Source organism: Anabas testudineus, chromosome 4 (genome assembly GCF_900324465.2).
Source record: "Anabas testudineus chromosome 4, fAnaTes1.2, whole genome shotgun sequence".
Lineage (NCBI taxonomy): Eukaryota > Metazoa > Chordata > Actinopteri > Anabantiformes > Anabantidae > Anabas > Anabas testudineus.
The window spans coordinates 10148495-10171420 of NC_046613.1; the positions used below are offsets into that span (position 1 = coordinate 10148495).

The 22926-nt window shown below is 41.0% G+C and overlaps 1 protein-coding gene across 2 annotated transcripts; it reads right to left on the reverse strand.

Moving 5' to 3' along the window:
* Positions 1-231: 231 nt before the first annotated feature.
* dot1l (DOT1-like histone H3K79 methyltransferase) lies at positions 232-22636 on the reverse strand. Of its 2 annotated transcripts, XM_026345101.1 has the most exons (29): positions 22279-22636; positions 17028-17071; positions 16826-16900; positions 16500-16563; positions 15813-16041; positions 15291-15385; positions 14803-14865; positions 14653-14708; positions 14256-14335; positions 13917-13985; positions 13706-13812; positions 13179-13220; positions 12986-13081; positions 12647-12869; positions 12013-12126; positions 11802-11893; positions 11618-11719; positions 11096-11233; positions 10766-10891; positions 10035-10474; positions 9840-9936; positions 9545-9694; positions 9252-9294; positions 7869-8494; positions 7369-7574; positions 6973-7046; positions 6176-6862; positions 4670-5471; positions 232-4496 (listed from the first exon to the last, which is right to left on the reverse strand). In XM_026345101.1, the coding sequence occupies exons 1-28, from the start codon at positions 22357-22359 to the stop codon at positions 4822-4824; spliced, it is 4869 nt and encodes a 1622-aa protein (XP_026200886.1). In that variant the 5' UTR covers positions 22360-22636; the 3' UTR covers positions 232-4496; positions 4670-4821. The 2 variants fall into 2 exon arrangements, with proteins under 2 accessions (XP_026200886.1, XP_026200887.1); XM_026345102.1 differs by lacking the exon at positions 4670-5471 and having other exon boundaries at positions 233-4496.
* Between the last annotated feature and the right edge of the window lie 290 nt (positions 22637-22926).

Here is a 22926-nt window from a genome sequence, read left to right on the forward strand (position 1 = left end):
AATAAGTTCATCAAATGTCCACTGTGACATTGTGCTGTTGTGAATACGCACTGTTTTTGACAGTTGGGGCCTTTTTACTTTACTTTTCCGTTCTCATTTTGATGTTTCTACTTGATCTGCTGGTCTTCCATGAGGAAAAACAAAATGCAATCAGACATCAGTGCCACTACACAACAAAACTATTTCACGTCTTATATGAAACATTTTTTTTTTATTAATAATCATAAAACGCAAGAAAAAAAAAAACATGAATTCCATTTGTTTCATTATAACATCTTAGGATAAAAGCACCAACACCGAACAGTAACAATTGTTTCTATGAAAACCCAGGGCCTTTTGGAAAGTAGGTCTGTCGTTATTGCACCTCAAACCTGCCCTGGCTTCACCAATCAGAGATCACTGTACACATACTCTAGTTCACCTCTGTCCTTCACCACTCAAATAATGGGAAGGATCCCAACAGGGGACAGTGAACCTCCTTCTTAGAGACACAAATCTAGACAGAGGCATTTGTGAGATAAGGAAGATGCTGAAAGTTGTGGCAATTTCACAGCTTCTCAAAATCAGACTGACTCACAAAGCTTTGTAAAGCTGGATTCCCCTGCAGACGCTGGGTGTAATGTGACAGTGAGAATGAATCTGAGGAGATCTGACAAGGCAGCGGACGAATGTTGTTCTTTGAAATATCCTTACTGAGGGGGTTGTCCTGGTCCTGAGTTAGGCAAGAGAGGGACTTCATCATGTCTGATGGTGAAAACGTTTGTGACATGCAGTAGTTTAAAGAAAATTGTTTACATCGTTTCAAGCAATATGGGAAGTTCCTGAGTTAAGGCCTTTGGCAGGATTTAGAGTAAACAGCCTCGACGGCAGAGCTCTCACAGATTATCTATCAATAATGTACCAGGGTGAAGTATGCTGGAGAACTGCATAGAAGCTTTCAATTCAAATCATGCCCATACGCCAAAGGACTTCGATAACAGCACCTTGTCGCTTTGACTGATAATGTAGCTACAAAAGTGACATTTGCAGTTTCCACAAACGATTCTCACTCGCACATACACCGCAGCTTCTCCAGATTAGAGAAACGTCCAAGGGTTGGACTGCGCTGTCCAGAAATCCGCCAGGCAAGCTTGTATTGAGGATTATTAAACCATAAAACCCTGCAGCACAAGAGGACAAAAGGAGATTTTTTTTTTTTTTTTGTATCAATAGCTGCAATTTCCTTGTTTTCAGTGAAGGAGAGCACCATGCTGTCTGTCTGACTAGTAGTATTAAAAACTGACAAGAATCTGAAGACAATTAAAAGCATAACATTGAACTGCAACTGTATCAAACACCAAGAATAAGAAAATCAAAACAGCATCAACAATAATTACAAAAGACCTCTCAGTGCTGGTAACAAATGGACTCTATCCATATTCTCTAATTATGTTCTAAATGACTTTGTTTCACATGAACACTCGTGTTTACAGAGTGAGTGCACAGGACAGGAGTTTTTTGTTGTTTTTTCTTTTACTATAAAGCTTTGATTATTAGTCTAATCTTCCCTTAGATATGCACCGGCAAGTGGGAAAAAAAACAAACACACACACACAAACTGAGCTTAAGTGTATTCCCACTACCAGAGACATTAAATTAAGCTTGGCTGCTCTCACTTCCAACCATGTGATGCGCACATACCCACCCAACACAAGTGTTTTACAACAGCATGTCTGGCAATTACACAGTATGCTCATGTTACAAGGTGCGACCTTGTTAGTAAGACATCTACAGAGTGTGTAAAGAGGTTGACACAAAGTTCTGTATGCACCAGTGAAGACTTGCGTTTGTAAAATCTGAATTGTTTGGAAACAGAAGCACCATTTTTTCCTGCAGAATCTCAGTTGGTTGACAAAACAACAACAACAAGGGCGAGGAAACAAAGTTGTGAAAATATCCGATAAGTGAGAACAGTTCTAGTGCTGGGATCTACTGTGCTAAGCCACAGCACCTCTGTGTGTAAAACACACACACAGCTTCTTCTGAATTTCTAGTTCTGTGCTGTATACGTCACAGAGATAAAGGTGCTGCTTTGCCGCCATGTTGTAAGGCGCCATCTGTTAAGGTCCAGTGGTTGCAATGCTTCGCTCTCCTTGGCTTCAAGCCTCTTGTTTAACAGCCTGAATTTAAGGATCACAATGCTAGCACCAAAAATAACCCTATTCACTTATATATATATCCTTATATATATATCTATATATATGTATATGTATATGTATAGACTGTATATAGATACATATTTTATATATCATTCTGTTTATGATGGAGAGACATACAGGGGAAAACAAAACGTTATGTACAAAACAGTGTGCCTTGTTCACTTTAGAGAGCAAAGTGAGCCGACGTATGTTTAAAAACGTTGAAAAAACATGAACAGAGGCCCCTAATACCTGTTTACTCAGACTCTGAGCCAACTGCTGCAAAGTAGTTTTATCGAAAAATGGTGTCTACAGTTGCACACTAGGTATCCAAAGAACCAGACAACAGCATATTAAATATGAGAAAGGAAATGCCAAAAGGCTTTACAAATGTCCCTGTGTACAGCACCAAGTATTCAATTTGTTTTTGATGTTTTCACTACAGAATAAATAAGGTCAGGCACAGTCCAAACTTAGCACCATTGTTTTCAGACTGTGAGTCAAGTACACACACTATTGCATTCTACAATATCGACACATTTCAGGATTAAAATAAAGAAAAGAAAAAAAGAAAAACATACCAAGGCAAATGGAGAGACTGACAGCATAAATAAAATTATCTAAATTATACAATACAAACTATACAGTTGAAGAATGAATCACATTCACAGTACAAACATTGCTTACAAAAACAAATTACAACAATAAAAAAAAAGCAAACCAAAAGGTGTGAAGCGAGTCCAGTAGTTTGTTGTGGTTATGGTTATTCATGTTTTCCCAGTGTGTGAGGATTTGCATGCATGAGTGTGTATGTGTGGTCATAGCAACTAAATGCAGTACAACTCCACATCTGAGCCTTACACCTGTTTAAACCCGCATTTCACGACAGCAGAGAATATGGATAAGTTTAGCTTAACGAGAGTTTCAAAATTCCTGCTGTAGCTCTGCTGTCGCCCACAAAGTAGTGTGATTCACCCAATTGACTGAAGAAAAATGTGAATATAAATACAGAATTTAGTTGTTTTTTTGTGGTTTTACTGTAATTCTTTTACACCTGGATTCATCTTCACTTAACAACAGTACAGCCACAACTCTCAAACAACTACTAGAACGTGGCTAACAATATCTACATCGAGGATCATCTCATTACATGAATTTCATTGGGCATTTTAAAAATGCACTCAACTCTGCTAAGCACTACTGGCACCCCTGGAAATGTTGCTAATTTGCCATATTTTCAAGATTTGACGGAAATGATTTTTGTCCAAATTTTATTATCTGTATTTAAAGAAAAGAAAGACTGGATTACATCAAACAAGGAATTCCTTATTTATTACTTATTTGGCTTTGCTCTAGTTCATAGCAAATAAATGAAATATTAGTGTTAAGAGCTAAAAAAAGAGAAGCCTGAACAGCATGTGTCATAGCTCATCCGCTTTGCATTATGAAAGTAAACCTTAGTTTTCTTTTTTTTTTCCCCAGCACAAAAATATAGGAAATAATCAACATAACCAGAGTTTAAGGGGTGTCGTCAACCAGCCCAGATTTGTACATTTTCTGCTACATCACTAACTGTCTCTTAGTATCCAGTGTGAAATTAAACTAAAATGCTAAGTTCCTCATCTTGTTTCATAGTCAAATATGCTGCAACACTGTATTTCATATCAAGGAAGAAAACAGAGATAAGAGAGCATGCACGCAGAGAGGTGAAGCTGCATGACATCTGAGCAGAGTTCAGTGAACTGGCCTATGTGTGTGTTTAAGTGCGCACACACATTCACACATATAAAATGAAACTTTGGAGGGAGCATGACACCTCATGGGACTCAGCTCATAAAGGTGGACTGTGTGCTTCAATCAGTTGATTCATGATAACATTAACTCATTCAAAACTGATCATTATTATTAACTCTAGTTTCTGTAATAGAGACTAACACAAAGACAAAGAAATGACAATCATTATTTGAGCACCTTAAAGATAAACCAGATGTGATAAATCAGTTCATTCAGTGCTGGAGATCAGGCAGTACTGATTCCATGTTGTAAATTAACATATTAACTAACTACACTCCACACATAAACCACATAAACATGACCAGTACCGATGAATTCTGCTCAAGGTGACCATAGTGGTGGTTTGTGTGTGTGTGTGTGTGTGTGTGTGTGTGTGTGTGTCTAAGATCCCAGTACAGAAGCCGGTCTTGGAGGCGGTCGGGTAGTGCAGACATTTTGAAGCACCAGTGAGTGAGAAGAGTGCCTTGGTCCACACCTGGACATTTGCATAGTTTATTTAATGTTGAGGTAGTTTTCATTAATTACCTGGAGGATCAAAAAAGAAGAGAACATGAATGATTCTATGGTTAATAAATTCAGCGTAAAAATAAATAAGACAACACTGTAACAAATCCTGTCACATTTACAATCCAAACTTATGATCCTGAATGTTTTTTTTGATTTTTTTTAATATATCTTAAACCCAACAAAGGTCTTACCTTGTTCAATAGGAACAACTGCTTGTGGGAGCAGGTATACACAGGTATCCTGTGTCTCTCACTGCCTACCAGTCTCCCTCCCTCTCTCCACTCTCCGATTGCCTTTTGCCCCTCCCCTCCCCACCCTTCCCCCTTCACCTCAGCCCCAAACCCTATCTAGGACGGGAGCCAGGGAGCTGGGAGGTGGTGTAGGTACCATGCATACCCTGAGTCCTCCACATGCTCCCACCACCACCTGAGCTGCTGGCCGGTGGTGGAGGCGTCAGCCGAGGGGAATAGTGCACTGCAAATGGACGAGACGAAGAGGAGGCTGACAGAGAAGAAGAAGAAGAGGAGAGGGAGGCAGTAGCGGCAGCAGCAGCAGAGACAGAAGCAGAAGAGGCAGAGGTGGAGGAGGAGATGGAGAGAGAGAGAGATGACTGTGCTCTCTGGTGGTGGAGAGAGGAGTGGGAAAGACGGGAGGAGTGGAGTGAGTCTGATCGAGAGGATGGTGGGGCGTCGGACTGCATGGGTGCTGACGAGGACGGCACACTGTGCAGTGGTGGCGGAGGGGGCAAGGAGAGTGTGGGAGGAGAAGGGCTATGCAGGACTGACTGGGTGCGGCTGTGCTGAGTCTGGGAGAGAGGGAGAGGTGAGGACCCAGACACCAGGCGCGTGGAGGCTTGCTGGGGTGCGGAGTGCTGCTGGGTTTGGGAGGAGGTAGAGGAGGAGAGACTGAGCAGAGAGCTGAGGCCTCCTGAGGTGGGCAGCGCCACCCCAAACTGATGGGAGGACACTGAGGGGACCACATGGTGAAATATACCTGCAAATCACATAGCAATGAATGGAGGGAGGAGGAGGGCGAAAGAGTGGAAACGGGGGGACAGAGAGAGCAGATAACAGCAGCAAAGGGAGTGAGAGGGTAGGGGACAAAGAGAGAAGCAAGGACTGAGCCACACTGTGCATTGCGCAAAGCAAGACTTACACAAGCACACAGAAAGCAAACAGAGTCAGTTCACTGTGACTGTGCACAGACTGAATCAAATCAGTGTGGCCAATTAAGGATTGCCCTCAAACGGGAGCTTTTATCACAGCAAAACTGATTTCTTTAATTACTTTTACTCACAAATGATGTGACTCTGACATGCAACTTCAACACCCACAGAAAATGTCAAAATTAACAAATGAACCTACATAAAAACAAACAGAAAACTCCTCCTCAATTATGGTTAATCACAGATTTCATGAAAAATATTCTGTTAAAATCTATCTACTATTATAAAAGAACCATTTTCTGAGGGTGTGTCTAACTGTAGCACTCAAGCAGCCAGTCAAAGCGAGGCAGCACAGAGAGTCAAACTGTCAGTGAGGCAGACAGAACGACAGCAGCACTGGGCCTCCACTCACCTGGTTCTGTTAGCAGCCCCATTGCCTTGCAATAAAACTCAATATGACCCCCGGCTAGAACTAAGACCTTCCTCTGACTGTTCAACAATACTGTGATAATCACACAATGAGTTCACTCACCTCCAGCCGCTCCCCCTGCCAGCCCAGCACTGGAAAAGCTTCCTAAGGCAGAATGTCCATTGACGAGCCGTGGGGTCCCAGTCACTGTGGAGTTGCCTGTCTGAGCCCCAAACAAGGACTGTAAGACTGAGGTCCCTCCAAGAGGGAACTGAGACCCCAAATACTGTCCCACAGATGATCCCGTTGTTGAAGAGACTGCTACTGGACTGACTCCCACCTTGCCGCTCAGAATCCCCGGTCCACTGCTGGCGGCAGCAGATATGAAGAGGTTTTGACTCGTGTGGCTGCTGCTAGTCTTCATTTCCCAGTCACGAGGGGTCTTTTGCTTCTGGAGGGTCTGGCGTTGGTCCGAACCAATGCCTCCCTGCCCACCACCACCACTGCTGCTGCCTCCACCCCGGGTCCCTGTGTCCTGACTGAGGAAGGGGTTGGGGGTCATGTAGCTGGATGACTCTCCGTCACTCCCTTTCCTCACCTGCTGCTGTTTGTGATCAGAATCTGAGTCTGTGCCGCGGCTTGAGCCCCCCATACCAAATGGAGAGCCACCTTGCCTCAGGTCACAATTGGGTTGCTTGGGGTCAGAAATGGGTGAAAAGGTAGATTTCCACTTGCTTGTAGAGGACAAGGAGGATGAAGAGGAGGCTTCACTACCTGTACTGTTACCACTGCTGCTACCAGATTTTCTGCCTGGTGGAGAAACAGGAAATAAGTCTTGAAATACAGTAGCAAAAGTGAAAGATGAAGTTTTTACTTTAACTTTATTAACATATTTTAAAATATTAACATTCTTTTCCTACCTCTTTCGCTGTCACCTAATCTACCAGGTCCATCTCTGCTCTCCAATGATATTGTGGCAATTTTTCTTTCAATTCTAGAGAGAGGAAAAAAATAACAATCAAAACAAACACAGCCACAAGTGGAAACAAAATGTGTATGAACCGTTTAAGGTCTGAGCCTCTTAGATATTCAAGGTACATGATGCTACATTGGTATCACTAACTTCATACAAAAAAATACAGAGCACAGCAAATGTTTTAATTGGTCAGCAAATTAGTTCTACTTCAGAAAAAAAGAAATGAAAAAACCTGAAGCTGGAAGTTATACACAAGTTCACACTGCAACCACAGTATCTGAGTAGGTAAACGGTCAAAACAGTCGATATTCTTATCTTGATATCAAAGTGACAATGTTACCTTGAGCTTGAGCTGTCTGCTGGGTATCCTGAGTCGTCGTCGTCAGAGCTGGGGGCTGAAGAGTAACGACCTGTACCATTGAGCTCCAGGGGGCACTCCCTTTTCAAGATGGGAGGCTGGTCCAGGTCAGGCCCACCTGGGCTACGGCTTGATTGTTCTGGGGAGGAGATGGCAGAGATCTCCAGGGGCTGGTTGATATTGTTAACCTAATGGGGACAATGACCAGATTACACTTATATTATACTTTAAATTAAGCTGAATTAGGTGACAGTAATCTCCTTGTACTTATTTTGCCAAAGAGACACAGGCCTGAATATTTAAATACATAATATGGACTCACACTTTAAACTTCTTGTTTTCAATATTGCTAGTGTTATTGTTCTGCATAGTTCAATAAATCACTGCGTGACTTCATAGAATCATAATATATTACAAACTATCACCTGAAGTTTCATATTTTTTCAAGTTGGCTTCAATAATAAATATTTTAGGTGACTCACCATGGAGTTAATATTGAGTGGTGATCCTGAGGAGTGGTTGTTGGAGCTGAGCCCAGGGAATGACCTCCTCTTTGGGGACCCACTGGCTGTGATAGCCCCAGTAGAACTGCGTTTCCTTCTGCCCCGCTTGCGTCCTTCTTGAGAGCCATGTCCGTGAGAAGTGCCGTTTGATGACAGCGTATGTGTAGGTGTGTGAGTGTGCGGTGTGCCAGGGGACTGGTGGTGGTGGTTTCCATGGATACTGTGGTATCCCTGCTTTGCTGAGTTGCCAGTGTGATGGTGGAGGCGTGATATTCCAGCCGCACTGCCTCCACTGCCTGATGAAGAGGAAGACGAGGATGAAGAGGAAGAAGAGAAGAAGATTCTCCTGCGCAGTTCATTGTCCTGGGCTTCTGTGTCAGATTCACCTCCCTGGTGGTCCTGTCCAACTTCTGGAAGAATCCTTGGGGGTCCATCAGCATACTGGAGCACCCCTCCAGTACTGAGAGGCGGGCTCTGGATGGAACCTCCTCGGCCCATTGGTCCTGTCAGTGGAGTGTTGCTGTGTAGAGTAGGTGAAGAAGAAGCACCATTATGGTCCTCACAGTGGGAACCTCCATTCATTAGTCCTGAGCTTGAAGAATATCCTAGGGAGGGACAAGACAGATGCATATGAAAAACAGATAATAAATTATAAAAGTACAACACAGTACAAACCAGATTTAATGTTCATATCTCAAAGACCTCATAGTTCCATATTTTCCCAGGAGAACTCTCCATTCTCAGAGTGTAGGTCTACTTGTGGTTCCTAGAGTTTCCAGGTGAAGAATGGGAGGCAGAGCCTTTAGCTATCAAGCTCCTCTCCTGTGGAATCAGCTCCCGGTTCAGGTTCGGGAGGCAGACACCCTCTCTACATTTAAGACTATATTTTATTATTGATATTTATATTTTTTATAAAGCTTATAGTTAGAGATGGCTCAGGTGATTCTGGACCATCTCTTAGTTCTGCTGATATAGATTAGTCTGCTGGGGGACATCTACTGATACACCGAGCTCCACCTCTCCTATCCTCTCATCTTTCCATTCAAATGCTACCATTGCATGTCATTAACAATGTCTTTTCTGAAATGACTTCAGTTGTGATTTTGATACTATACAAATAAAATTTAATTGAATTGAACTGATTATTCACTATCATTTTATTAATTTAAGGTAATAATGCAGCGGACACAGAGTGCATTCAGAAAGATTAATTTGAATGATTGTCATATCAGGCTGCAATGTAACAAAATAAAAAAAAAGTGAATTTCTGAATGTACTGTAAATATAATATATGCTTTTAAGGTAATAAAAGTAATTATAATATGTTAACAACAGATTGAGTGGCTGAGGGATAATTCTTACCATTGGTCTGGCCGGTCTGAGAGACAGGACTCGGAGTACTTCTCTGAAATTACAAAGACAAGAAACATATCATGATGTGAAATCATTATATAAAAAAATACTTACAACAATCTAGACTCGATAGCACTTGTCAGTACTACATCATTGTAATTTGTGTGTCATAATTTGTGTACACCACTGGAGCTACAACAGGACTGCACCATCAACACAGAATCAGAAATGTTAATTTCACTATGGATTACAGTAACAGTGACAAATGTGACAAACAGGAACTCTGTTGTGGGTGTACTAACCAGTCTCTCAGCACGGCTAGGCAGCACCACACTGGCCAATGGGATGCTAACTGGTAGTTTGCTTGGGTGGACAGTGCTCAGAGGGATACTAATTGGAAGGCTTGTGATGCTGTTGTCACCCTGAACAGACGGGCTCCTCTCCTTACCACCCTATATCAGGGAAAAAAGGGAAACTGTGTCAATAGGGAGAAAACCTTGCTCTGAACTGAACTATTTCCAACAAGGAAGGCACAAAACCTTATGCTACCGGACTGATTAGGTGTGAAATGACAGAATCTGCAAAAAAAACCTTTACCCTCTCAGGAATTCTAGTAGTATTCTGGGCATCAGATGCATTTGGAGAGGGGCAGTTCTGCTTGGCTCCAAGTGGAGAGTTAACACCACCCAATTCCCTAAAAGCAGTAGGCAAAGGTAGACAAATATACTATAATAAATCTTCAAAGCAAAAAAGTTCTTCACTGAAAAAAGCAAACTTTTAGTTCCTACTAACCTGTGCGTGGCCAGTCCTGGACCTCTCATGTGAGCAGAGGCATTTGGATCCTGGTTAAGGTGCCTCCGCAAGGCAATCTTGGCAGGGGAGAAGCGTGTATAATCAGGAAGAGCGTGGGAGGAGCTTTGCTGCCTCTGTCGTGCATCAGGGTTGGCAGACATGATGTCATGGTCTGGAGAAATGGGCAGGTAACGAGAGAGATGCTCCCCCTTGGTGTTGGCCCTGTCAAAGCAGGGTGAGCTGGTGCCATTAATAGAAAGCTCTGGGCAGACACCATTGACGGCTGGAGCTGAGGACAGGCAAAGCTTAGAGGGGTCTATGTCTGAGGAGGAACGTGACTCCAGATTCTTCCGGTATGGGGAACTCTCGCGGGGGCTGTAGGATTTCAGTTGAAGCAGCTCCTGCTGCCTTTGACTTTTCTCAAGCTCTACGATGCTGATCTATAAACAGACAGCAGGGGGAGCCATTACACACAATAATAGGCAACAATGACAGGATATGTCTAGAGAAAATAAAATAAATACATTTTCACAAATGTTTAATTTTATTCATAGTTTAAGTTACAACACCAATTTCTTTAAGTATCCTTAAAAAGCCAAAAAGCAGACCGAAGGGGAGCTCTAGGAAGAAGAGGTCAGAGAACACAAGTATAGCGGCCTTAACCAACATGGAAGTAAGATATTTAGGCATTTAGAAAAGAATCAAATGAATTAAGTAGATGGACTGTGTACCTGCAGCTCCAAGCAATGTCTCTGTTTCTCCGAAATTTGTCTGCGCAGTGCCTGCTTCTCCTTCAACAGACTCTCCAGACACAAAGAGCCCCAATCGAGCTTTAGCTCCTCACATCTGGACTTCAACTGGAAAACAACATACACATTTGTTACTTTTTGTTTTTATTACCAAAGTGAAAAAAATAACTATTTAATGCCACCAGTTTGCATAGTTTAAGGTAGAGATGAAAATCAACCACGAAGAATGCTGAAAAGCTATGAACCACTGAGGATGACACTGTAATAACAGAGTGGAGGTGACAACAAAAGTAACAGGCTCTGAGTTCTCACCAGCAGCAGACTGTGGTCTCTCAGCAAGGCCATATCTCTCTCAAGCTGCTTAGTCTGCTCTTTCAGTTGACGGTTGTGAGCTGATATCTCCTTCTGGGCCTGCAGCAGGTCCTCCACAGTAAGGGCTTTCACTCCCAGCTGATCACCACACAAAGGCATACACAATATCATATGTCAGCACCATGCACATACTGCCTAAGAAGCAATTTGACGTCAGTGAAAATCCTGTCTTTGCTGACCTCAAGTGGCTAAAATTGTCCCACTGCAGCAATGATTTAGTGTATAGAAGTTTATTCAGTGTATAATCTCCATAACCCAACATAACTCAGGTATAAAGGCACAAATGGACTGAGATTTATGTCTTCTCTAATAAAGCAATTTCATATGCATATTTCAGGAAAAGGACAAGAGATAAAAAAAAAAAATGCATGTCTGAATGTTAAGATAAGAAAATTTCTAGAAATGCTGCTGTTCTTCTCCTTACAATTGTTATATGGAGGGCAATAAAGTAGCAGTTCCTACCTCATCTAGTTTGGTCTGAAAGAGACCTTTGATCTTGTCCTTATGTGACTGACAAACAGAGTGGAGCTGCTCCGCCTGCCCTGATAAGTCCCTGTGTTTTTCCTGGAGACAAAACAGGTATGTTTTACATGAATGGAAAATTGTAATAACAGTAATAATAATCAGTAGTGGCTCTGTTGACTACCTTCTCCTGTTCTAAAAGCTGCTGCAGGTTGGAGCGGTACTGTGGAGTCTTCATGTAGGTCATAAACTGGAGGTATTGAACTTTGATGTTATCTGTGAAAAGATATGGATTTAACACATTATTACTATTATTAATATTATTATGTAGCCCTGTATAATGACTCCAACAACAATAATAGCAGCTAAAACGCACTGAACCTTTATCAGCTCACCTAGCAGTTGTTGCAGACCAGGAGGAGTTGGGCTCAGCAGCAGCTGACTAGAAGGATAGTGCTGGACCTTGGGAGGTAGCTGGTAAAAGGGACTCTGAGGTGGCCGGTATGCATCTGGAAAGGCAACAAGCATATTTATGTTATAGGCAATGATTTTTTTTTAAGTTTTACACTGTCCATGTAAAGGGGACATTAGTTACTTCTTTAAGTACAAGCATTTTAAGATTTCTTATGACAGTTGAAAATAGGGCTGGGTTATATGACCACAATCCCAGTGTTCTACATATTAATAACATTGTAAAGACTAAAACTAGAGCAGTGGCACAACAATAAAAAAAAATTAAAAAAACTGACCTAAATTAAGTGCATACTGGGTCTCTACACCCCGTACCTGATACCTCACTTGTAAGTCTCTTTGGATAAAAGCATCTGCCAAACTACTAAATCTAAATGTAAATATAGTTGTTGTAGCTCCAGCTCCAGGACTACTGATGCTGGCACAGCACTAAACTCAATTTTGCTATTTTTCACATTGTTCAAAAAAACAAACAAACAAACAAATAAACTGAATTAACTCAATCACCCAACCCTAGGTAATATATGTGTAGTATACTCTGTGTGTATGCCCTCTGACCCTGAGGAGGTGCAGCAGAAAGGGTCTTGGCGTGGAGCAAATCCAGTGCGCTTTGATTCTTCTTGTTTTTCTTTTCAGCAGCCGGGGCGGCCTTCTTCGGTCGACCACGTTTCTTGTTGTTCAACTTGCGACCTTTGGTCAAGAGACGAGCTCTACGGGGTTTGGCAGAGGGCTTGACCACTGTCACCAAGCTAGGACGTTCTTCTTCCCCACAGGAGTCCTGCTGTAATAAACATGGACACACACATAACTATAAATTAATATCTTTAGCTTTTTGGGGTTGACTGAGGTGAATATATGACAGGAGAGGTCAGACTGCTAAATCTGCAGAGGTCCTACCTTGTTTTGTTCTTTAGGTTTTGTGGGTGTGGTGCTATTGCTTTTATTGTCTTTTGTATCCTTCTGCTGACGTCGCCTAGCTGCCTCCTGTTCCTCCTGATATAAGATTAACAATTTTTACTTATACTATACCAATTTCAATTCTTAGTATAGTCAGATTGTTTTTACACTTAGAAAGAAGAACATGACTTACCCTGAGTTTAGGATTTTTGAGACTAGCAAAATAGTTTTCAAGCTGAAAAACAGAACAAGGAAGATGAATATTAGACAATACAGCCCGATCCATATTGGGACATGTACCCTATTTCTACTGTGGTACACTTATGCAACAAAATAATAAAGTAGGAAGTGGAGTCCCATCAACTTCAGATGGTAACACATAAGACTGTGACCAGTGGTTTCTTTCACCAGCCTGCCATCTTTCCCAAAGGGGATTCTGTAACAAATTATATCACATCTAATGTGCTTGTGTATAATCCTCTGTGTTCTCTCCTCAGTACATTCAGGACTGACTACTCATTAAGACAAAACCAGCTGTTATTACAGCATCCCATCTCTTGACCTTTTGTTATCTGTTAGTCTGTAATATATAATGTTTGTTCCACTTCAGCAGTCAATTGGTGTTTATTATATCGTTCACTTCTCCTGTAATAGAAATTCTAGTCTAGACATTATTCGTTACAGCAATGGTAACAATGAATGAAAACCTTCAATCCTTACTATGGTGCGGTCTATGGTATGCAGGTAGTAGGAAACTGGTTTTCCAGTCCAGGACACGGAGCCTCTCAGTGGAGAGAGCTCCACTACACGCATTATTGTGCCAATATCTGCAGGACAGAGTGGTAACATATGCATGTCAGGCACAAATCAAGCTTTATATATATATATATATACACATTACATCAGCCTTTTCACGAATATTCAAACTTACCGCTCAAGTTTCGACTGTTTATTCTAAAATTTAAAGGTGCAAATGGTTTGGAGGATACAATTTTTCCACCTGCAAAGGGAAAAAAACAGACAAAATTAATGTTCCGACCTACAGCAACTTTTTTTTTTTATTTAACACTGAAAACAGTTGAATAAATGTTTCTCAATTGAGCCTCTGTGTCAGCACTAGTGCCACAAACACAAGCCCATGATGTTTTTTTACACCACCTAATTACCTAGAACAAAACCTGCTATTTATATGTACTTGACATCCTTTGATCAGTTAATGCTGAGACCTTAGGAAACATCTAAATTAAATTTTATTTTAGGTGATACAAACCTTCCTTCATGTTAGCAAAGCGTTCCTTCAGCTGGTGATCTACCTCTGGACCAAAGGCGAAGTTATTCACAAAAATAATACTGGAAGACAGAAAAACAAGGAAATATGTTAGATCTCCAGCTGGCGGCAGTCCAACACATCAACAGTAAACATTACTGTGTTAACCTTATATTTCATAAAAGTGCAACCATTCCTAATAACGGCATCAATTCTATTAAAAGCAAGATGTTTCTACAAGCATAAAGAACTGGACCTTTCTCATGTCACATATTGGATTGCATTACAATATAAGGGGGCTTTGTTTTTCTTATAAACTAAGATTCTAAATTATAAATATATATATATATTGGAAATTGTGCCTTTGGGAATTTCATTGTAATCAGGTTTGTTATACCACCTTGTGTTGGCGATCCTTTCTCTCCATTCTTCTGACAGAAAATCACCTCTCTCCAGCTAAGAAGAAAAACAAAGCAAAACAGGTAACGTTAGGTTAAAAGGTTTCCAGTTAATCAGAGTAAATGTCAGCTTCGACAATGAGTTAACTTACTGTGTACTCCCCATGTTTCTTCCCATACCATTTCATCCACTTTTTAAATTCTTTATCCATGGTCTGAAAGAGGGGATTTACAAATAAATACTCAACCAAAATATATTATTCAACACAATCAGATGTGGTTCCAGAAAAGGATGTGGTTGGGCTTACAGCCATTTAGGTTAAATGAAGTTAGGCTCAGACTAAGAATAGCTGCTTGTACTGTTGTACCAAGGGGATATTCTTAGATATGCTTTAATCTATGCTGGTTTGGGCATGTTTCTCCATGGAGTTAGCGAGAACATGAAATACTGACATGGAAATCCAATTTCTAAGCTGATCAGACACAGCAGAAAGGCTTACTGCTAGACTACTATTTTTAATTGCCAGAGATGTCAGCAGTGCCACTTTTTTGGACACAGTGCTTGTTTTCCTGAATGCAACCTAAATTTAGGTTTTCTTTGCTCCCTTTGTCAAATGCTGAGAAATGTGCACATAGTTACCTCTGCATAGGTAGCTGGAATGTCGGCTTTCTCTACACCATAGTAGTGTTTACAGTTAGTCGCAGCTGCAACCTGCAGCACTACCTGTCCCACTCCTGTAAATAGGAAAATTTTAAAAATTCATTATAGGTTCATATCTTACAGCAACAGATTTTTTAAAATAAGAAAATTAATTTGACTGAAAATTTAGTTAACTTGCAAAATAATTAAAAAAAACAACACGAACAAGATAAAATCGTGAAAAAAAAAATCATATTCTTGCCATATTGCCCACTCCTATAAAGAAACCTAGACTGTCGATCTTCATACTTAATACTCTACACATATCATGTGGACACTTATCATGTTTTAATTATTTATTTTAATCTCCTACAGTATTAGCGTAAAATTAAAATGCTAGTGGAAAAAAAAACTCTTCTGTTTATTTCACATTTGGCTCCATTTGGCAGAAATTGTATGTGAAAAAGTAAAGTATAATTTTTTTTCTGAAACTGAGACATCCCAAAATAACAACAGACTAACCACTGCCAAGGTCAACAAAGGTGTCCTCTTCCATCATTTCCATCTCATCGATGATCTGAGCCACCAGGTCAAATGAGGTCTCTCCATACACCTCAGGTGAGAAGGGCTCATAGTTGTTCAGCTTCTCCGGGTCAGTCACTGAGTGGTTATAGACCTGCTGTAGGATGTGTCTCAGCAGTCCATTAGAGGGACGCTTGTTCAACTTCATGGGCTGGGTGGTCCCCTTCCACTGTAAGATGGGATTCCAACTCATTAATATATATTTGTATGTATATGGAGATATATTATATTTAGAAACAAAACTACTGTAGGTGAGACATGATGGCCTTCACCAACAAAACTCTTCCTAAAGCTGGTCATCTGGTCACACTGCATAGCTGGACAAGAAAGCTAAGTAAATCTGCAGAATGCAGAAGACAAAACAATATCCTAGGTGTACTCTACAAAAAAAAAAAAAACTAGAATAGATTGTTTCTATGTTAGTCTGGAGAGACTTTTCTCTAATAAAACGTCTTTATTAACAACTAAAACCTAGAAAAATTAATCATAGCTACATGTAAAAGGCATTATTTATTATATTAAGCCATGAATGGCAGAGATATAAAGCAACACTAAAGTACACAGATGCAGTATTTTCCACTGTTAGTGACTAATGTTTTCAAATTCACTTCACACATATGGACTCACCAGCTGGTGAATGCTGTCAATGGCCCTGTTGTACTTGTCACAAAGTCTCTGCATACTCTCGAAGCTGTGACAATAACAAGAAACAAAATTAACTCCATCATGTTGTACAAGATGAACTCTAACTTCACAATCCAACATAAGTTACCATTAAATCTAAAATCTAAAATATAACTCTCAAAGACTTGTATTTAAACACACGAGAGCTCTTGTGTTGAATCAGCTGTATGACGACTGGGTGAAAGTGTTGACACCACACACAATGCTATCGTTGCATTTTCTAGGGGTTTTTCAGTATCAAAGACATTTTGACTTGACCCCTGGCTTACCTTTTGGTGTCATAGTCAATGAGTACATAGTTTTCCATTGCCAGTTTGAGGTCAGGGATCTCCTCACACACCCACCTAGAGAAAGTACACAAATAAAGCATCACCAGACCATACACATGATGCACTTATTAACTGTGACAGTAGGAGCGTACATGTGAAAGCTGACTCAGAAATAGAAAAAAAAAAAAAGGAAAACACTTACCGAATGGTCTCGATAATTTCATGAGCAGCATCATGGTGTTTATCCTGAGTGGTGGGAGAAAAAATAAACACCTCTTATTATAAAACATTAAATTCAACAGCAATGCATCTACACTTTTCAAAATGCCCATTAAGTTAGAAAATTATAGCCTTTATAATGGTAGGAGTACCTGGCTGTTTTAATGAGACTGCAATGGTTAACATAGACGTGCCTAATAAACTTGTACTTGTGTGTTTTACTTGAACATAAAAAAAAACAACAGACCAGCCAGTAGAATATAAAATTAGGAAAACTGAAAATCTACTTAAGATTGTTTTTTAATTGTTTTTGTAATTTGAGGTTTTTTGTATTAGTTAAGTATTAGTTTACTTTAAATTCAACATTTATAAACTACAAAAGCCAGTGTCAAAGTTCTTGCTACAGCTGTCAAGGCAAACATCATCACCGGTGATAAGAAATTACGGTAATAAAACAGGATGCCATTTTGTAAGTATTAAAAACATAAACCAGATCCTGAAAGACAATTTCTGTTCTTGCTATGTGTAATATACAATTAATGGTGAGCAAAGCTTAATGTAAAATATATCTTAATTAAAAGTACAGGCACATTGAAATAAGTTTTGTGTTACTACAGTGCAAAGACCACAACAGCTATTATATCTGATTAATCCTCTCAACATCTGGCAGACACAACTATAACCATAACCACTGCATGCTGTTTAGACTACCCAGAAACTGCCGGCATGCAACCTATTGAATGAAGAACACTCTTAACATAAGCTGTCTATTAAACAGGCATGTACATTCAGAATTGTCTGTCACTCTATCAGGAACAGGAAATAACTGAGTGTAGAAGTCACTTCATCTGGAATAGCTAACATGACATGGCTTTATGAGGGTAATACTATAGGTACACAGGGTAATACTAGGGGTATTGTTTACAGACACATACAAAGCTCATAAAGTGGTGGAATCTGAACAGAAACATACAAAACAAAGGATTGTCCTAGTGTCATAGTCAGTCTTGCAGTGCTTGTTTGATATGCGAATAATTCAAGCAGCTCCACTGACAGACACCATTCCTATGAAACCTGGCCCATGTGTTTAAACTGACGCGTAATTTCACCTACAGTAACTCTAATCTCTCTTCCTTCTTTCACTTATTCGGTTAATTCAGGAGTCAAACTCAACAGGACCATTGTAAGTCCTGTGTGAGAAAATCTGTTAAAATGGACACTACGCCCCTAGCATTTCATCTGGCCAATAAAACTGAAGTATTTCAAAAAATGTGATGTGAGGAGCAAACAGCATTTGTGTGTATGCCACAGCAAGAGGGTCGGGGGGGGGGGGGGGGGGGGGGGGGTGGGTGTGCATGTGGAATACATGACAGGACAGCCAGACACAGACACACTGCCAAGATGGACCATGTGAGGTAATGGTAGAAAGCTAGTGTTGGTAATTTAACAAGGTGATGGTGAGGTGAGAAATTAACTGCTAATGGTTATTTTACAATCAACTCTTTACCAAAAATATGCTAATAGCTGTTTGACAACCATTATTATCTTTTTCACCATATGTGACAGGACCCAAGATCAAGTCTATTACATCACAGTTTGGGATGATGATTCGGCTGAACAAAAATTTTAAATCCTGACTAAAACAGCTAAATAAAAAAAACATAGGTGTTTTGCCTCTTTAAGCTAGTCTGATTCAAAACAGTAGGTTTGTCTTGAAAAAGGTTGTATAAATTAGATTAAATTAGGTTTATTGCTATATATGGATGGAATCTATAGGTAGTAATCTTGGGGTGTACTGTATAGCGCTGTGGGAGTAATAGGACTCAAGTTACACCCAGAGTGGAGCCAGCCTGAGCCTCTTGCCGGAGCTGACCCACTGACCCACTTTCTGTCTCCTGCTCCAGCACACTGCCAAGGAGAGCCTCTGGTGAAAGAAATGAACGGAGGGAAGAGGAGAAACCAGAGAGTAAAAGAAAGGAGGATAAAAGGGAATAAAAAGAAAGCAAGAAGAGACAGAAACTGTGTAAGGGGAGGGGGAGGACGAGAAGCCTGGTATTTATCAGCTGTTTGAGGACTGGCACAGCAACCGCATCTAACAGCTCACAGCCTGAAGCTCCCAGCTTCCCGCTCAATACTGCCCGCCACTACTACTCAAACTTCCGCCAAAGCTCAAACATGCATGCGCACACACTCAAATATGCATGGTAACACAGGAAATCTCCTACTATTTCTGTCACAGAGCACAGAGTTCTGGTTATGACTGTGTCATTAAGCTAACTGCTGGTTGTGCAGTTAGCTTAATAATAAGCTAACTGTCGGTAAGGAGCACAACACACATATGCATTTTATTCAACAAACAGCAGGCATGACATATTTAAAAACACAATGTTTCACAAAAAAGGGAAAATATACAAGGTATGTTAGTGTATGAATGAGACTATGAGAGCAAGCGAATGAGAAGCCAAAGTGGGGAGGTCACCTGCTCACACAAAGACGGCACACAGCAACACCAGTGTAGGGCAGCTGCTAAAAATAAACGCTGTCTGAACGCAAGCAACAGACAAAAAGAACAGAAGACCCACCTCTCTCCCCACTGTGGGTACATCTGACGCATGTATGACTCCTCCTTTCTACACCATCTCTTCAGTCACTCTCTCCTAAAATCAACGTGACGCATCGTGGGGTTTTACGCCACACACTTCTCCACTACGTGTACCTCAGCAACCCATGAGAACAAATGACTAAGGCTGGCGTGCTACTAACACGTGTGCACCTCTCATACGTACAAAAATACAGCTAATTCTCTAAATGGAATATAAATTAACAGGGTATCAGTGTATAAAACATGATAATGCTGGTTGTTTATACTTTATCCTTAAACAAACAAGATTTGTTAAATATACACAAAATTCCTTTGTGTACAGTATCTGTACATTACAAACATACTAGTATCCCAAGGACCTTTCCTGACCTGTCCATTTGTTTTGTCTTGACAAGCACAGCAGGTCACATGACACTGTGTGTCTGCAACTCAAATGACCTGCACGGGCTGGCTGCATGAGTGCAGCTGTATATTAAAAGCATTTCCCCAACCAGAATAGCAAGAATGCAAACATGATGGCAACTCTTTGTTTTTCCACTCTGTGCTGTGACAACACTAAAAGCCATGGCCAGATAACATTGACTTGACCACAGCTATTGCAGCTTTATAAATAATAGGTAATATACACAGGTGATAACCAAAGCAGCAGTACTTAAGCAGCATAGATGTTTTTTAGTGCAATTTAGTTGTTAATGTCCACACCCAGAACCAGATGAACAAAAGTCTGCACACAGAGGTGCTCTTTATATGGAAGCATTTACAGATGCAGAAATGTGGGTATTTAGTCAGAGGGACAGGAAAAATGCAGAATGAAAGAAATATCCTGTTTTTATGGGCTTGGTTCTGACAGCACATACTGCAACAGTCTATACAACAGTCATGTTGTGTGAGTCAAAACCCAGACAGCAGTGCATTCATGCTCTGTGGGTGAGATAAGCAATCCTAATGCTCTGTGGGAGTGAAGAATGAATTTATATGAAGTGGGATCGCTTGCTACGAGCAAGCAGTTCACCAAGGTTAGAAAATGATCATTAAACGTGACTGGAAAAGCACTTCAGCACAGATACTGGCATATGTTTTTTGAATTCTATTAATATAGCATTGCTGAATAGGACGTAGCTCTTCTAACCTCCTCCCTGCAGTGCTGAGCATATGGACATGAGAGGAGGGGAGATGAGAGAGGAAGTCTGTTCCCCTTTGAAAACAGGAGGAGAGCACTACATGAATAGGCTCCATATTGCAGTACTCCACATGCAGTACTATCAGCTGTTTCTAATTCAATGCATGACAGTTATTCCAAGTAGAAATAGCTACCACACAGGTCAACAGCATATAGAGTGCCTGACATGCTTGTTCTTGTGTTTATCTTTTCACCTTACACAACAAAACATAAGGAAATAGGCGAGGCTCAATCTGGGAGGGACAAACAGTGAGTGTTATCAGACTCTGGCCTGGTGTAAAGGGAGGGTCAACTCTGTCAGCCAAAGCAGAAAGGAGCGCCTGATTACATCGACTTGTAATCCTGACTCAGTGACTTGAAACATGCTCAGTTTTTATTGTGATGACTAGATAAATAGACTAAATGATAAAACTGAAACACCCAGGTTGCCAGGCTTGGTATAGTGTGGGTGTAGAGAAGATCTACATAGAGACACCATTTATACATTCTGAGAAATGTGTTTTTTTTTTTTTTCAGTAAGCACTGACGGTCTCACCACAATTACTATAAATGAGAAACTCAGTTTAAACTAAATAAAAGACCACAGAACTTGCCACCGCTTCCCTTTCCGTTCTCTTCAATGAGTCAACTGCAATCAGACACTGACGTACTGACAGCATGCTAAATGAAAATACAACTAAGAAAGTGTACTTTTGACAAGTATGAGTATGACTATGACTGCCCTGAGCACTGATAGATCGGGTACTCAGTAAAGGCATATAGTTCAAACCACCGAACATAACCAGCTGGTCTAAATTATAAGGATGTCATAAGATAACAAAACACAGAAAGCACTCGAGGAATGCATCGAGAAACAGACCGTCTTTCTATCTCCCGCACGTACACACACACACACACACACAAACGTTTCACATATCTGTGCATCGTCTTGTCCTGTCCTGCTTACTAGTATCCGATGGTGGGTCGGAGACAATAACAACAGATATAACCCATTTATGAACAAGTTAGGGTTACTTACATGTGTTTCGCTAAGGGCATTAAGAGCCCAAACAGACACACTTGGGGCAACAACTACTTTAACGCACAAACTGACGTGATGCTGGATGTTAAACATGTCAAAATAAGTCGCACACATTTCGAAACAGTGTAAAACATCTGGCTCTGCGTTAGGACTTACTTGTCTATAGCTTGTAATGTTATTGTGTGCAAATGGTCTGTATACTGTATTCAGCTGTCTTTCGGAAATGACTTATAGCATGATAGGCGAAGACAAGCTAAATAGCTGTGTATACACCATGTCTGTCACCATCTCGACCAGTATGACCTGATTCCCCGGACGAACGTGCCGTGGCTTCTATAGCTAGCCGATGTTAGCAAAGAGCTAGCTAACAAAGACAAAAACAGAGACAAAATCTAAATCTGTAAACAAACTGTTTAAAGTTTAACACTTACGTATATTGGTAATGGCCACGGATAGCCAGCAGGTTCTGCTCCCACCGGCGATTTGAGCTTGAGCTCCAGCTTTTCTCCCATTCTACACTTCTCGGCGGCTTGGCTATGATAGATAGCTAGCTAGTCACTGCTCTCTGTTAGCCAGCTGGTCGGTTAGCGAGCGAGCTACAATGTGAACATTTTGTAAGAAAAAACGTTGAAAGGCGTAAAATAAAAAAGACGTCGACGCTGGTTGCGTGGTAAACACACGCACAATAGAGTCGAGTATATCAACGTGTCTGACTCGGTTTTATATTTTGAATAAAACGCCTTTTATGTCCACTGGCAATAAGACCTCGAACGTCTCGCCGCCATCTTGCCCGGCATGAATAAACATGGCAGGAGGGGGCCGCGGGGAGGAGAGGGGACACAGACGTCACCGAGGAGACCGTGATGGCAGCGCGTGTCCCGCGGCGCGTGGGCCAGCAACACCGCGCACGAGCGCGCGTCCCACGGCGCGTGAGAGCACCACGCGCCGTGGGACAGAAATGTATAAAAATATCTAAATGAAATATAGAAAGCTGGAGGAGAAAGATGTCTGTGAACAGGATCTACATCAAACCCAGAGTACAGGACTCAGGAACTAAATCACTCATTCAAATCTTATTA